This window comes from Engystomops pustulosus, chromosome 1, assembly GCF_040894005.1.
Source record: "Engystomops pustulosus chromosome 1, aEngPut4.maternal, whole genome shotgun sequence".
Taxonomy (NCBI): domain Eukaryota; kingdom Metazoa; phylum Chordata; class Amphibia; order Anura; family Leptodactylidae; genus Engystomops; species Engystomops pustulosus.
The window spans coordinates 197,488,106-197,503,247 of NC_092411.1; the positions used below are offsets into that span (position 1 = coordinate 197,488,106).

Genomic DNA, 15,142 nt, shown 5'->3' on the forward strand with positions numbered 1-15,142 from the left:
AGGATACCCGGCACAAGTTGTGCATAGATTTTCACATGGTCCCTATGGCCAGCCCGCTGATTGTGGATACCCCACTTCAGTTCCCATACATGCACCCAGCCGTCACATATCCGCATATCTGCATTTGCAAGTAGGTTTGTGGGACTGGTCTGTGGGTGGTTCAGGTCTGGATGACCTGACAGTATCAGGGGTCGGGCTCCGGGTGACTTTTTCACTCATGGATGCATTTCTTTGCATCCTTTTTAAATGTTTTTATCTTGTCCTATTGAAGTTTGTTATATGTCCATGATGTTAATCTAATAAATTTTGCCTTTTTGCTACCTGACACATGCCTCTTTGTTTTTGCACATATAAAAATATATCCTCAGGAGCTAATTCTAACCTCCTGATAATTTTAAACTTCCTTATTGAGTGATATACACAAGTGTTCTCTGTGATATGTTCTCTTTTAAACAGTAATTTGAAATAAAAGTTAAATTTTATTAGCAAACAAAAGGGTTAAGCTTGCCTTGTGGCACTTTTTTTTGGTTGTATTTAATGGAATTAACCCAGCTGAAAGAGGTCCTTTAAAATAAAAATTTCTTGGATGTCTAGGTTCTTAGAAAGCTCTTTGGTCTTGGCTATGGGGAAGAGGTTGAAAAGTGATTGATTGAGTGTGTGGACAGGTGTCTTTTATAAGGGTAACAAGTTAAAACACATGCAATTAATACATGTAATGAGTGCAATGTAGGTGGAGAATCTTAAAACAGACAGGTCTGAGAGAGCCAGAATTCTTGCTGACAATTGTAGGTGATCAAATACTTATTTAAAACAATAAAATGCTAATTAATTATGTAAAAATTATATTATATGTTATTTATTTTATTTTTTTTTTATTCTGTCTCTCACAGTTGAAGTGTACCTATAATAAAAATTACAGACCTCTCGATCTTTGGAGGAGGAAAAAAATTGCAATATTAGCAGTGTATCAAATACAGAATGCATATATATGTGCATATATGACCAAAAAGCAGTCACATCCAATATGGTTGTCATTCCTCTATGAACCCAATTATTGCTGTAAAGGTGGATTATAAAAGAAAACTTGAATTAATAAATTAACAGTACAACTTTGCATAAAATACTAACAAAGCTATTTACCCTATTGTTAAGGATTTTAATCTCTTACTTTCTCTATTTAGTCAGTTAAAAAAAACAAAAATTAAAAAATTGGCAAAGGTGTACATATCCTATAGGGCTTAAAATATTATTAAGTTTAAATTCACCAGAAAAGAAAGTCTTCTTAAAGTTTATCTGTGGAAGGGAATATTTCACCAGTTTTGGTTAATTTTTTTTAACTTTCTTTTTGTTAAAAACATACCTGTTTACCCATTTGATCTTTTTTCACCAGACCTGTGGCAGCAGCAATATTACCAGCACCCTCTACAGTCTTATGTGCAACGGCAGTTACTCCTGTTACTACTGCTCCACCCACTTGAGAAACTTGTTCTTTGGTTTTTTCAGCCACTAGTTCGAAAACATAAAATCAGAAAATTTACATATGTGACAGTAGATATACAGTAACACTATTTATACATATGTTTACTTAAAGTGGAAAGAAATCTGTCCATGGTCATGTGATGGACACGCAGGTGCTCAAGTGGTTAAAGCATAACTCTGATGTTATAATCTCACATGTTGTCATATACGATTCCCGCTTTTAAAGCAAACAGAACAATGGCCATATTGTGCACCTTGGCATTTTCTTGCAAGAGTGGTGGCAAGTTATTCAGTAGTAGTGAAGTGGTGGAGATTACCCTCTACTTTTATCTGTCCTGAGTCAAAGGCTAGAGATGTAGCACCCACCCAATGTTAGAACCTAGTTGAAACTCTTAAAGAAGGATCAAAGTTCAAGTGTGGGCGGAGGCTTTCTGTAATGCCTGACAAGGCACATATAAAAACAAACCCACAAAAACTAGACGCTAACTGTAATCAGTTTATAGACAAGAGAAAAATACACTGTGGTTGACTACATCTCCAGGACATGTGCCAGATTTCAGGAGAGTAAGTTTGTGTGGGATGTTTTTAGCCATGATGATGCAGCTATAAAGCAGGTTGTCAACCATTATAGTAGGGCACAGAACAAAGGAGAATTTACATATGCCTGATTCACTATACTGCTACACAGCCCAGACTTTCTGCAGATCATTTCTACTTTTGGCAGAAAAATTGTACTCTATTGCCACATTAACTAGATACAGTTCTTTTAATTATTTAACATGTGAATGGCTTCCTTTCCTTATTATTATATGTTGATGGCAACCATTTACACATGCATATGGGCCTGACATATCTACTTTAAGGAAGTGTATTTAAAAAAAAACCTACTGATAGGAAGTGTCGCTTTGAACCAGAATCCACAGATTTTCGTTCATGAATCCAGCTCATTGTCGGACTCAAGATATGTGAAACCTGTATAGCTCCATAGAACTATGAGTGTGTAAATGTACCCACTGCCCACCAAAGCAGTCTCACATTGTCTATTAGATTTTAAGTTAATGACTTACATTTGAATAATATAGCCTACAATATTAAAAGATGTTAGAGAGACATGTGATTTATTTATTTGTTGGTTTGTGGATTTGGTATGAATCCGGCATTTTTCAGGCAACAAATCAAATCTGAATTTTTGAAAATGGTGGCTAGCTGCCTTTTTCATTACTCCCAGAGTTTAGGTATACAAGAGTGTTAAGAGAAAACTAAAATGTTTGTGAAAAGATGAGCAAAAAGACATAGGAGCTTTACATAAAAAATAGTCCCAGAACACATCTTTTGAAGAAGTCAACAAAGCTTCTATGAATCTATCAAATCTCTGATGATTTGCTCATCTCTAATAGGTGCCCTCATGAGCTGTTATATATCTGGGGTTTTTGCAGTGGTGCCCTTGGCTGTCTGTCCAGTAAAATAGCAAATATTACAATTTTGGACAGTAAAAATTAAAAAACAAAACAAAAAAAAACCTGTGTTTGAACAATGAGGCTTGGAGTTGTAAGTTTTCTTGTTTCTAGCTTTTGCTACAAAACTATAAGAGAAGATAGCAATATGAGCAGTATGAGGAAGAGGATGTTATGAATATATTGTATTGGATTTATGAAGAATTGTTTTTTGTTTTAAATATGTAAGGAGAAATTTTTGTATTTAAACACCTGAACACAAGTCAAACACCAAGTCCCGAAAATATTACAATTTTAGATTAGCTTGTTTTACATAAAAACAACTCCCATACCTGTTGTTACTCCATGCACAACACCTTCTTTTGTTTTGGAGCCTGTAAACCATGAAAGAAAGAAGCTTTTAACTTATTTTTCTTAATAAAGTTGGGCACACAAAATAATTCACAATCTTTCATAAGTGTTTTCATTAATGATAAATGTAATGGAAATAGAGATAAGCAGTTGCTCCTCATAGTAAAGTCCTGTAATCTTTGTGAAAATGATGTCTTTACCATTCTATCACTTCTCAGCTTGATGCCTGGGATTCAGTATTAGCTCTCAGTATCACACTTCACATCTCATTTCATGACTCATTTGTCACTTTTTGTATGGAATCAGATTAACAAGCACAAGCTCTGTCCATCTGTGCTGCTAGTATTGCATGTTTTTGGATCCCTTTTTCTGGCACTCTTACACTGCAAAATAAATCAGCAATCTCAAACTTAAAGAGTATTCCAGGAATCTTTACAATTCATATACAAATGGGTCATTAAAATATAAGCTAATATGTAATTAGTTGTTATTTAAAAGTTTGCTCCCCTTAGGAGAAAAATGCTGTTGACATAGACTGTAATGAAGAATTAAAATGGTACTGGCCCTTCAATCAATCCGTTAATTTCCTCTGCGTGGAGAAGACACAGGACAGAAGATGGCCACTGGTCACATGTCCACATATCATGTCCTGTACATCATGTGATCACTACTAAGTTTGGCTGCAGTCGGTTGGTTGCAGTGCTTCCAGTGTGACTAGTGTTTTGGTGATGTGCAGCGATGGCAGTTGCACATCATTACTATGGTAACAGAGGAGGACAGTCTGTTACATCATCAGTGGGGGCAGAGTATAAGAGAGAGGAGGAGTTACTGATAACTGAAGGATCATGGGACTTGTAGTTTCCAGTGGTGGCCATCTTAGTGATAACTGTGCCTACTTTAGAGAGGCCATAACATTTTGTGAATCATAAAATCAAACTATTTAAGCTCCATTTTGTGAATAATGACATTGAGTTTTGTTATATTCATTTATTTATAGAATTATGGGTTTTTGTATCAGACGTTCATATTACCGTAATACCCCTTTAAATACTGCTAAACAGTGAGTAGTGAATTTTTTTAAAGATTTTATTACAATACTGCTTATGAAGACTAACATCTTAAGCATTTCACTGCATCAGGGCCAACTCCAGGTCACTGGAGGTAAATAGATAAAAAATAAATTGTGGTATCCTACATCTACTCTCCCTAAAGAAGTAAAGATTTACAATATACATGACTACTAAAGCTACTGTAGTTAGCGATGTATCCATGACAATAGAGCTGTAGCCTTTGAAATAATTTATTATATTGTATATGGGAGTATGTAGTGAACATTTTTCTAATACACTTTATTAAAAAAAAAACTACACCCTCCCATAAAGATGCGTATACGTGTATGGTGGCTGCATGAGCTCACATCTACTTTCCCTGTTTCGTTAAACAACTCTGGTAGTGAGGCTGAGCATCGAAAATTATGCTCAACGCATACTGCAGCCAGGGAAAGTGCAGAAAGGGTTAACACTCACAGGTGTGTAGAAAAGAGGAGAGAAGAGGGAAATCTGTCTTCGATCCTGTAGACAGATTTTCCCTAGCAACGTAGAAGTAACATTATAACTAGGGGGCACTTTACAGTCTGCTATTTGACAGTTACAATTTGAAGGAGAAAAGAACTACTTGGAACAGCTTGGGTGCTCCCTATTTGCATAATAGGCCTCTCGCAGCTCCAGTAAACTTTTTCCTTCCTTCTCCCTTCCATTCCCATGTAGGAGGAAGAGCTTGACCTGCGAGAGGTGTGCATAATAATGCATATGGGGAGCACCCAAGATGTTCTCCACCTCCCTCAGGTGGTCCAGGGCTGCCTGGAGTCCAAGGATTCTAAAAGTTTTTTCTCCACAAACAGATCATTGCTGGCCTTCACCCTTGACCCCTTAACCACCAGGCCTTTTATCGTTTTTGCATTTCTATTTTTCACTCCTCACCTTCAAAAATCTGTAACTTTTTGATTTTTCCATGTAAAGAGCTGTGTGAGGGCTTGTTTTCTTCGTAACATATTGCACTTTATTGTGACTGTATTTAAAATTCCATGTTGTGTACTGGGAAGCAGGAAAAAAAATTCCAAATGCAGTATAATTGGTGGGAAAACGCATTTTGCTGCATTTTCTTGTGGGCTTGCATTTTACGGCTATCACTGTGCACCCCAAATGACAAGTCTACTTTATTCTTTGGGTCAGTACAATCATGGAGATACTAAATTTCTATAGGTTTTATTGTGTTTTAATACATTTGGAAAATGAAAACATTTTGTACAAAAAAAGTGTATGGAGCTTTGTGAGGCGTCATTTTTGGCGAGATGACATTTTCATTGCTACCATTTTGAGGACTGTACAACCTTTTAATCACTTTTAATTAATTGTTTACATGTTGCAAAATTGCGAAAAAGTTGCATTTTGGACATTTGGGCGCTATGGGTTAAACGCTTGGAATTACCATTATTATATTTTGATAGATCGGCCATTTTAACTTTTAGGTTTCTTTATTTTTTTACTTTTTAAAAAAAAATTAAAAATTTTTTTTCAGACTTCCAAGGGTACATTCACCCTTGAGTGCCTGATCACTTCTACCATATACTGCAGTATTGCAGTATATGGAAGCTTTGCTAGTGATCTCTAAGCGTCTGCCAGCAGCTGAATGACATGCCTGGGAGTCTACTATAGACTCCTGGCTGTCATAGTAACTGATAGCCACCTCCTGATGACCTCACTGGGGGCGGAGATTGAATCCAATATGGCGACGTGCATGCAGGATTTAAATGCCTCCCGCCACCGGTGTTTGCTGCATTTTGCAGCAAACACGCTCCTGGTACGGAGAGGGCTCAGCCTGTGAGTTTTCTACATCCAGCCACTCCCAACACACCGTAATAGCATGCCATGTGTCAGTAAGGGGTTAAAGTTCCTTCACCTGCAGCACACAGCGGTGTTTAAGTGACCAGTGCTCATAACCACTGTTTCGCAGTGGTCGATTTCCTTTAAAGGGAACCTGTCACCACATTTGCACATATACAGCCAGTGACAGGTTCCTATAGAGCCCTAATAATTGACACCCTTCTTTTAGCTAAAAATTGTTTCTCTTACATCCAGAGAAATCACCTTTTATCTTATATTACCATGCATCAGAGGGGGCAGTGTCCTGCTCGGCCAGCCCCTCCATCTAATCCTCCCCGATGCCTTATGCCTCCTTACTGGTCACAGCTCATGTCATGTGACCTGAGTGACATTATCTCAGGTCCTTTAGTCTCTTAATAATAGTAAACTGTACCCCATGCATATATCAGACCACATGAAGTAACAGCTGCCTCCATTTCCTGTAATCATATACATGGTGTACAGTTTGCTATTCTTAGAAGGCTAAAAGATCTGCAATGATATCACTGGTCACATGTCATGAATGTAACACAAGGCACCGTGTAAAAAGATTGACACAATATTTCCCATCTGTACAAAGAGCTTTATATGTCTGTAGTTGAATAGTACAAGGAGTCAGAGCAGTGATATCAAGAGACACAGAGCTGTCAGTTACAATAATGGGGTGTGGTTCACCGGTATCTCTGACTCTTCTGCTCTCTCAGGCTGCCAGAGATGAGTCAGAAGAGCAAATTAGCATATCAGAAAAATGGCTGAAATTAAGTTACACTGACAGCTTATTTTAGGGATATAGGGAGGACATCTTTAAAGGACATCTACCATTAGTTGGACTGATGGTAGATGTCCAGCATTACATGCTCCTTTATTTATGCACTAATCGAAACAGTTTTTAGTGCATAAAGAAACAGCATATTTGCTGCTAAAAATATGTAAATGACCCTAACGCCATGTGAGCCCCTCTTGGCTTTGCCAGATTTTAAGGTATGGACGCACCCCTTCCTGCCGTGACAGTACCGCATGCTGCCAGGCTGGGAGCTCCATGGCTCTCTTCACAACCAGGCACTCTGACGTCACATGCCTCATACATGCCTTGGGATCATTTACATATTTATAAGAAATTTTAGCAGCAAATATGCTGTTTTTTTAATGCACTGAAAGAGCACCTGTCACCCCACTTTTAACATTGATAAACTGCTAGCTTTATGGGAACCCTCCAATAAAGCTAGCAGACACTGCTGCACTGTACCATAGGAACGCTGATAAAATATATATATATATATATATATATATATATATATATATATACATATATACATGTACACTCACCGGCCAGTTTATTAGGTACACTTGTCCAACTGCTCGTTAACACTTAATTTCTAATCAACCAAACACATGGCGGCAACTCAGTGCATTTAGGCATGTAGACATGGTCAAGACAATCTCCTGCAGTTCAAACCGAGCATCAGTATGGGGAAGAAAGGTGATTTGAGTGCCTTTGAACGTGGCATGGTTGTTGGTGCCAGAAGGGCTGGTCTGAGTATTTCAGAAACTGCTGATCTACTGGGATTTTCACGCACAACCATCTCTAGGGTTTACAGAGAATGGTCCGAAAAAGAAAAAACATCCAGTGAGCGGCAGTTCTGTGGGCGGAAATGCCTTGTTGATGCCAGAGGTCAGAGGAGAATGGGCAAACTGGTTCGAGCTGATAGAAAGGCAACAGTGACTCAAATTGCCACCCGTTACAACCAAGGTAGGCAGAAGAGCATCTCTGAACGCACAGTACGTCGAACTTTGAGGCAGATGGGCTACAGAAGCAGAAGACCACACCGGGTGCCACTCCTTTCAGCTAAGAACAGGAAACTGAGGCTACAATTTGCACAAGCTCATCGAAATTGGACAGTAGAAGATTGGAAAAACGTTGCCTGGTCTGATGAGTCCCGATTTCTGCTGCGACATTTGGATGGCAGGGTCAGAATTTGGCGTCAACAACATGAAAGCATGGATCCATCCTGCCTTGTATCAACGGTTCAGGCTGGTGGTGGTGGTGTCATGGTGTGGGGAATATTTTCTTGGCACTCTTTGGGCCCCTTGGTACCAATTGGGCATCGTTGCAACGCCACAGCCTACCTGAGTATTGTTGCTGACCATGTCCATCCCTTTATGACCACAATGTACCCAACATCTGATGGCTACTTTCAGCAGGATAATGCGCCATGTGATAAAGCTGGAATCATCTCAGACTGGTTTCTTGAACATGACAATTAGTTCACTGTACTCAAATGGCCTCCACAGTCACCAGATCTCAATCCAATAGAGCATCTTTGGGATGTGGTGGAACGGGAGATTCGCATCATGAATGTGCAGCCGACAAATCTGCGGTCCAACCCGTTACTAGCATGGTGTACCTAATAAAGTGGCCGGTGAGTGTATATAACACTTTCAAATGTTCCTAATAAGATATCAAATATCAAACATTTTCACTGGGGATTGGCAAACTTTATAAATTTAAGAAGATAATTTCATACTGATTTTCTCAAGAATACTCCTGACTTAAATTAACAGCTATGGAATGGCAATAAATGTCTACTTAAGAAACAACATGTCCTTATGGACTGGTTGTTTTGTGTCCCAAATAACGATATGTTATTTCACTCTGTGTCTGCAATAAGGTTTTTTTTTTTTATAGTGGCCACATGATAACAATGCTAACATATAGGGAGATTTGGGACATAAACCACAGGTCCATAAGTTTCTTTGGTGTCCCTGACAGGTTTTTTTTAGGCTATGTTCTTTGTAATAGCAAAACTCTCAAATTTTTGCTGACTTATTTATAATATTCAGTCTGGTAAAATATACTCCACAACAGATTTCATGTTTTATAGAAGAAAGGTCTACAAGCTGAGCTTCCCAGGGGACATACTCCAAAAGGCTAATTGATTGTTTTTTGGCTGCACATCGCTTAAGGCAAGTATAACATTTGAATCAATTAAATGTATAAAAAGGAGAAGATGGGCTAAAACTATAATAGGTACATAACTAGTGAGTACATACAGGCCCTGGTGCCTTAAATAGCCCCAAAACCCCATTGGCATATTAGACAACGATACTAAGCAAGGCACATCGTATGTGGGAGTCGTGTTAAAGAGCTTTGGAATTGAGCCCATAAGCTTTAAGAGATTAAAGAGGAGAGATATAAAAAAATTAGAAAAGTTCAGCAAATGAGATGGAGAGCAAGGAAGGAAGGAAAACCAAAAGAGAGTAGAATTGGTAGATGTAGAAAGTTAAGAAGAAAGAGCAGGAGTGGACACAGATAGTGGAAGGGATAGAAAGAAAGATTGGACATAAGTTATTTATTACAGAATCTCATGTATAATACAACCTGCATTTCTTCAAATACTTAGGGCCACATTTATCAGGGCTTCTACGCCTGCCCAAGAAACATCGACAAGTAAATTAAAAGAACTCAATAAGACTGAAACAAACCAAAATCTTCTACGGCAGGGGCGTTGCTATGTCATAACATCTGGGGCCCGGATCTTTTCGTCTGAACCCTGGATGTCCCCAGTTCAGCAGGACTTTAGTCCCGCTGTCCGGGCAGCTCTTGAAAACTCTCACCTCTGTGTCCTCCAGAACTGTGAACATTGTGATCAACTACAGTGAGCTGGAGACACGGTGATGTCATTAGACTGCGCCTCCTGCTCCTAGCAGCTGACTTCAGTGTCGGTAGCAGGAGAGGCGTATGATGAGGTCCCTGCATGCTATCCTATACACTGAGAAAAAGAGATGAGAGAGGAAGAAAGGTGACTATTACTGTTATTATTTTTTAAATTATACATTGTGAGGAAGAAGCACTTTACTGGGTGGGGGGGGCGGTTTGTGGAGCACATTTCTAGGGGGGTTGTGGAAAAGTAGGGGACATTACTGGAGAGTGCTGTGGTGGACATTAGCGGGTGTGCTGTGGCTAAATTAGTGTATAGCTGTGGGTGACATTACTGGGGGTCTGTAGGCAGCGTGGGTGACATTACTGGGGGTAGTGGGGAATATGACTGGGGGGCTGTTGGAGAAATTAGTAGGGAGGCTGTGGGGGACATCACTTACTGGGGATATCACTAATTGGGGATGTGGGGACATTATTTACTGGGGGCTGTGGGCAACATTACTTAGCAGGCTGTTGGGACATCATATTACTTATTTAGTGCAGGAGTGCTATTCAGTATGGGGTTACTTTTTAGTGGGGGGCATTAATTAATGTGGGTATTACTAGGTGGGTTCTTCCTTCTGTGGACATGAATAGAAAGGAGCAATAATAGGGGGAATTAAGTGTAGGGGCATAGGTGGGGCATTATTTAGTGCAGGTCCCATTAAGGAGGAATTAGTAGAGGCCACAGTTATTAAGTGTAGGTTGCATTATTACATGTTAGGCCACATTTGGGGAACATTATTTCTCCTGTTTTCTGTAGCTGAAAATGATAAATATTTGTTGCAAGCACATGTGAGGGGTTACGTACAGGAGATCTTTTACAACCCTAGCAACACCTCTCTGTAACGGTATTTGGTTTTAGTGGGTTTAATGTCAGTGTTTTAACTTCAAGTACTGTATTTAATTTAATAACTGTATTGTATTAAACGTGTATGTAACTAACTTTTCATTATCGATTTACCAACAACTAACATATTTCTGAACTGAAAAACTTCCTGTAGTGCTAAAGTAGGAGGTGTATTAAAGTTCTGTTATTATTTACAAAGAACGTTCAGCCCATTTATGTTGTCCACTAAAATGAATTGTTTTGTAGTCACTACCAATAATATATAAGAATCTGTAATAATCTTATCTGTGCAGACACAAAAAATGGAACCTTACAAAAAGACCAAAGTGCACCCTGTACTCTAAAATCTTTCCCTTTTCAGGAAAATAAGAATTCTAATTTCATGGCTGGTAGTTTATTGATCCATTTTTTACCTACCCACGTAAAGGACGCCCTCTTTTGTCTTTCCTGCTGCTTCCGCCACACCCTGTTTGGTTTTTTCAGCAGCTGCCACGACTCCCTCTTTAGCTTTGGAAAGCCCTTTCATGAATACATCCATAGCTAACAATTGTGGCTGACAAGTGCTGGAAAACATATGCCATTCATTGGAAATAGTTCACAATTTGACCTCTAATAAGCAATAGTGCTTTATTCAACCAGTCAACCAACAAAGTATCAAATGGGCAACTTGTATATAGATTCAGGTCATATCATATAAAGTTTGTGATTACTGTATATGTGATGTGTAAGATATCCATAACTTTCAGCATCATAAATATGATATATAATGTTATGTAATAATGTTACTAATAAAATAAGTTCTTAATTAACTAACATACAGATTGAGATGATGATAGAAAGAAAATACATTTAGAAAGACATTGATTAGATATAGAGATGGACACAGATCAATACATAGATGTGGAATGGATAGATGTGAAATGGGGAGATAATACCTATGAAATAGATAAATAGATAGACAGATAGACAGATAGACAGATAGATAGATAGATAGATAGATAGATAGATAGACAGACAGACAGACAGACAGACGAAAAATAATATGTATCTTAGTTGTAATAGATTTACCTACCTATGGTATTGTTCAATAGGAGGCAGCACATGTACAGAAGGTATCCACTTTAAAATATATAGCAAAATCTTGTGTAGCCATGTATTATTAATCCTAACAGAATCACCTAGAAATGCCTGGATTCCTAATGTGTGATATGTATATATATCTATCTATAAAGGCAGTAATACTTACATAAACCTTTGGTTCTTGAGGGCTGACTGCGAAGGATGATATCTGATCTTCTGTAACAAGTTAAATGAATTTCAGTACATTCTAGTTAAATAAATCCCATATGTAGTCAAATGCCAAGCCCTGGTGGAATGTAAATCATTCAGATGGAGTATCAGGCACTCAGTGAGAAATTAATCTAAAGCACTGTAAATAAAAAGTGGATAAAAAAAGAAAAATGGTAAAGAGATCACTTTTACTCTACAGGAGCAGCTCCTTCGTGTGACTCGTCCTCCCTTCTTCTCCAACACCCTCTTCATCTCCCTCCTCCTCTTTCCTCTCCACATTCGTGATTTGTCAGTGTGAAAACTGAAAAATCGCAGGCAACCTCCCAAGCTGGACCACTTGTAAGCTTGCTGCTTCTCTGGCAAACAATGAAAGCCATTATCAGCAGGATTCCTTCAGATTCAGGTCACATTGGAAAATGATGGCATGCATCATGATAATTAGCCATGCAGATGTGGAATAGCAGCAACCACATCTGTCCAAAAGCAGGAGCTAAGTAAGGTGCATTTGTCATGCACACACATTTCTTATGAACTGCATCTCCGGCAGCTGGGGTAGTCATTGTGCTGAATTATTCATTGCTAAATTAATATGACTGCATTATAAACATCTACCAACCACACTTGGAGAGCCTGCAGCTAAACATCAGGTAACATTGGAAGACAATTCTTCATTATATCTACAACCAAATAGGAATCATTAATAAGGTAGTTATTAGCAGTTGACACCAGGCTATGGAGGACAATTCATGTCACAACCTTGGGAGCATTTATCAAGGCTCCTGTTTAATGGGTATTCTGAAGTGTGCCTAAATTATTAACCATTTGTGCCTTTTAAGAAGGCGTCACTCATCATTTTTTCATTTTGTGAAAAAAATGAGTTTATTTAAATTCACTATACCAGGCACATGTATAATGTGCATCTTATACATCTTATGCAAAAAGTGCAAACATACATCACCAGCAATAAATGTCCCCCGCTAAGTATGTGATATAATGGGTATATATGATGATGGAAAGAATGATGTAAAATATTGTGCATGATAAATCTCCCCCGCTAAGTATGTGACAAAATGGGTATATATATAATGATGGAAAGAATGGTGTAAAATATTGTGCATGATAAATGTCCCCCGCTAAGTATGTGATATAATGGGTATATATGATATATGAATCTGAGAAAACTGTGAGGAAATTTGGCAATTGGAATGTACCTTAAATATAGTCGTGTATCAGTACCATACAGTGCATGTCATATCATACTGTAACTTATTCTTTGTGGCGAATGGCACTGGAATCTGTGAGCTTGCTGACTTTGAGACACATTTTCCTTATATGAGGGGCTTATGTATAGTAAAGGACATACAGATGTGACACAGCAGGTTGGTCAATGCAGCAGGGCTGACCTTGTCAGGATGTAATGTCATAGTTTGTTCAACAGACAGGACCTGCTGAGTTATATAAAAATAGATTATAGGTCCTGGAAAGCCAAATGTTTCCAAAGTTATGTACATGAAATCCCAATATAAACTTGTCAATGGTGTCTCTGTATCCAGAGGATCCTACTCTTTGGATTATTTGAATAAGATTTACAATCTATATATATCTATAACTCATCTGGCAACATAGACTCACCAAGATGCTAAATTGTTTTTTTTTATCTCTGTTTAAACATCAAGAAGAAAGAACATCTGGTGTAGGTGGTGCCAGTGCGGTTCATGCACCCTGTAATATACTACATTGGCTGAATGTAGATATGATCCAATCTAAGCTTAAAGGGGTATTCTCATCTGGGCATTTACATTTAATTAAATTCATTTTCCATATGTAAACATTTCTTCAATTAGATGTTATTAATAAAAAATGTTCCTGTGTGAAGATAATTTCTCGTAAATGTAGTCATTCTGTCCCTTAGAAACGAGATAGCTTCCTTGGATACGACCACGTCACACTCTGGAAGCGGTGGCCAGACATGCGCTATATTGTCCTGCCTGACCACCTGGATTCAGCAATCATTACCACAGGGTGGCTGTGAGACATGTAGTAACTCCCGGACATTTCATATACCAAAGCCTTTTGTTTATTTGTGCAATCCCTCCAGTATAGGTGGCCGTATCTGAGGAATCCATCTCGTTTCTAAGGGACCACATGGCTACATTTATAAGAAATTATCTTCACACAGGAACATTTTTTTAATAACATCTAATTGAAGAAATGTTTACATATGGCAGATTAATGAAACTGAATGTGAGTGCCCAGACAAGAATACCCCTTTAATAATATAAATGTGTACAAGGCACCTGGACCAGATGGGTTCTTAAAGAACTCTGTTATTGCTGTACCACTGTCTAGAATCTTCAATGATTCCCTAATGACCGGTACAATACCAATTGACTTGCCCAATGTAAGCTTAACTTCCATTGTGGGGAAAATATTGGAAGGGCTACATACAGGAGTATGTGACGTGACATCACATAGTATAATAAGTGACAGCCAGCATGGTTTTACTAAGGATAGAAATTGTCAAACTAACCTGATCTGCTTTATGAAGACGTGTGCAGATGCCTGGACAGAGGAGCTGCTGTGGATATTGTGTTCTTAGACTTTGCAAAGGCATCTGACAGTTATGAGGAAAGATTAAAACAACTAGATTTATTTAGTCTTGAAAAGAGACTACTAAGAGGGGACCTGATTAATTTATATAAATATATAAATGGTCCATACAAAAAATACAGTGGAAAGGTGACTGGGTTTTCTTACTATGAAGAACTGTCAATCTGTGGAATAGCCTGCCTCAGCGCTGGTCACAGTGGGGACAGCAGAGAGCTTCAAGAAGGGTCTAGATTAGAGATGAGCGAGCACTAAAATGCTCGGGTACTCGTTATTCGAGACGAACTTTTCCCGATGCTCGAGTGCTCGTCTCGAATAACGAGCCCCATTGAAGTCAATGGGAGACTCGAGCATTTTTCAAGGGGACCAAGGCTCTGCACAGGGAAGCTTGGCCAAACACCTGGGAACCTCAGAAAAGGATGGAAACACCACGGAAATGGACAGGAAACAGCAGGGGCAGCATGCATGGATGCCTCTGAGGCTGCTTAATCGC

At 38.6% G+C, this 15,142-nt stretch overlaps 1 protein-coding gene across 3 annotated transcripts in view; it reads right to left on the bottom strand.

Moving 5' to 3' along the window:
• Nucleotides 1-12,497, bottom strand: part of SNCA (synuclein alpha) — a 46,632-nt gene extending 34,135 nt beyond the window's left edge. The window contains exons 1-5 of one of the 3 annotated variants that reach the window (XM_072117732.1): nt 12,235-12,497; nt 11,999-12,048; nt 11,170-11,315; nt 3,266-3,307; nt 1,361-1,506 (exon numbers count right to left, since the gene is read on the bottom strand). In XM_072117732.1, coding sequence (XP_071973833.1) covers nt 1,361-1,506; nt 3,266-3,307; nt 11,170-11,315; nt 11,999-12,048; nt 12,235-12,321 — 471 coding nt within the window. In that variant the 5' untranslated portion in view covers nt 12,322-12,497. Of the gene's footprint in view, nt 1-1,360; nt 1,507-3,265; nt 3,308-11,169; nt 11,316-11,998; nt 12,049-12,228 lie in introns of all 3 variants that reach the window. The other 2 variants (XM_072117723.1, XM_072117741.1) reach the window with 2 other exon arrangements.
• Between the last annotated feature and the right edge of the window lie 2,645 nt (nt 12,498-15,142).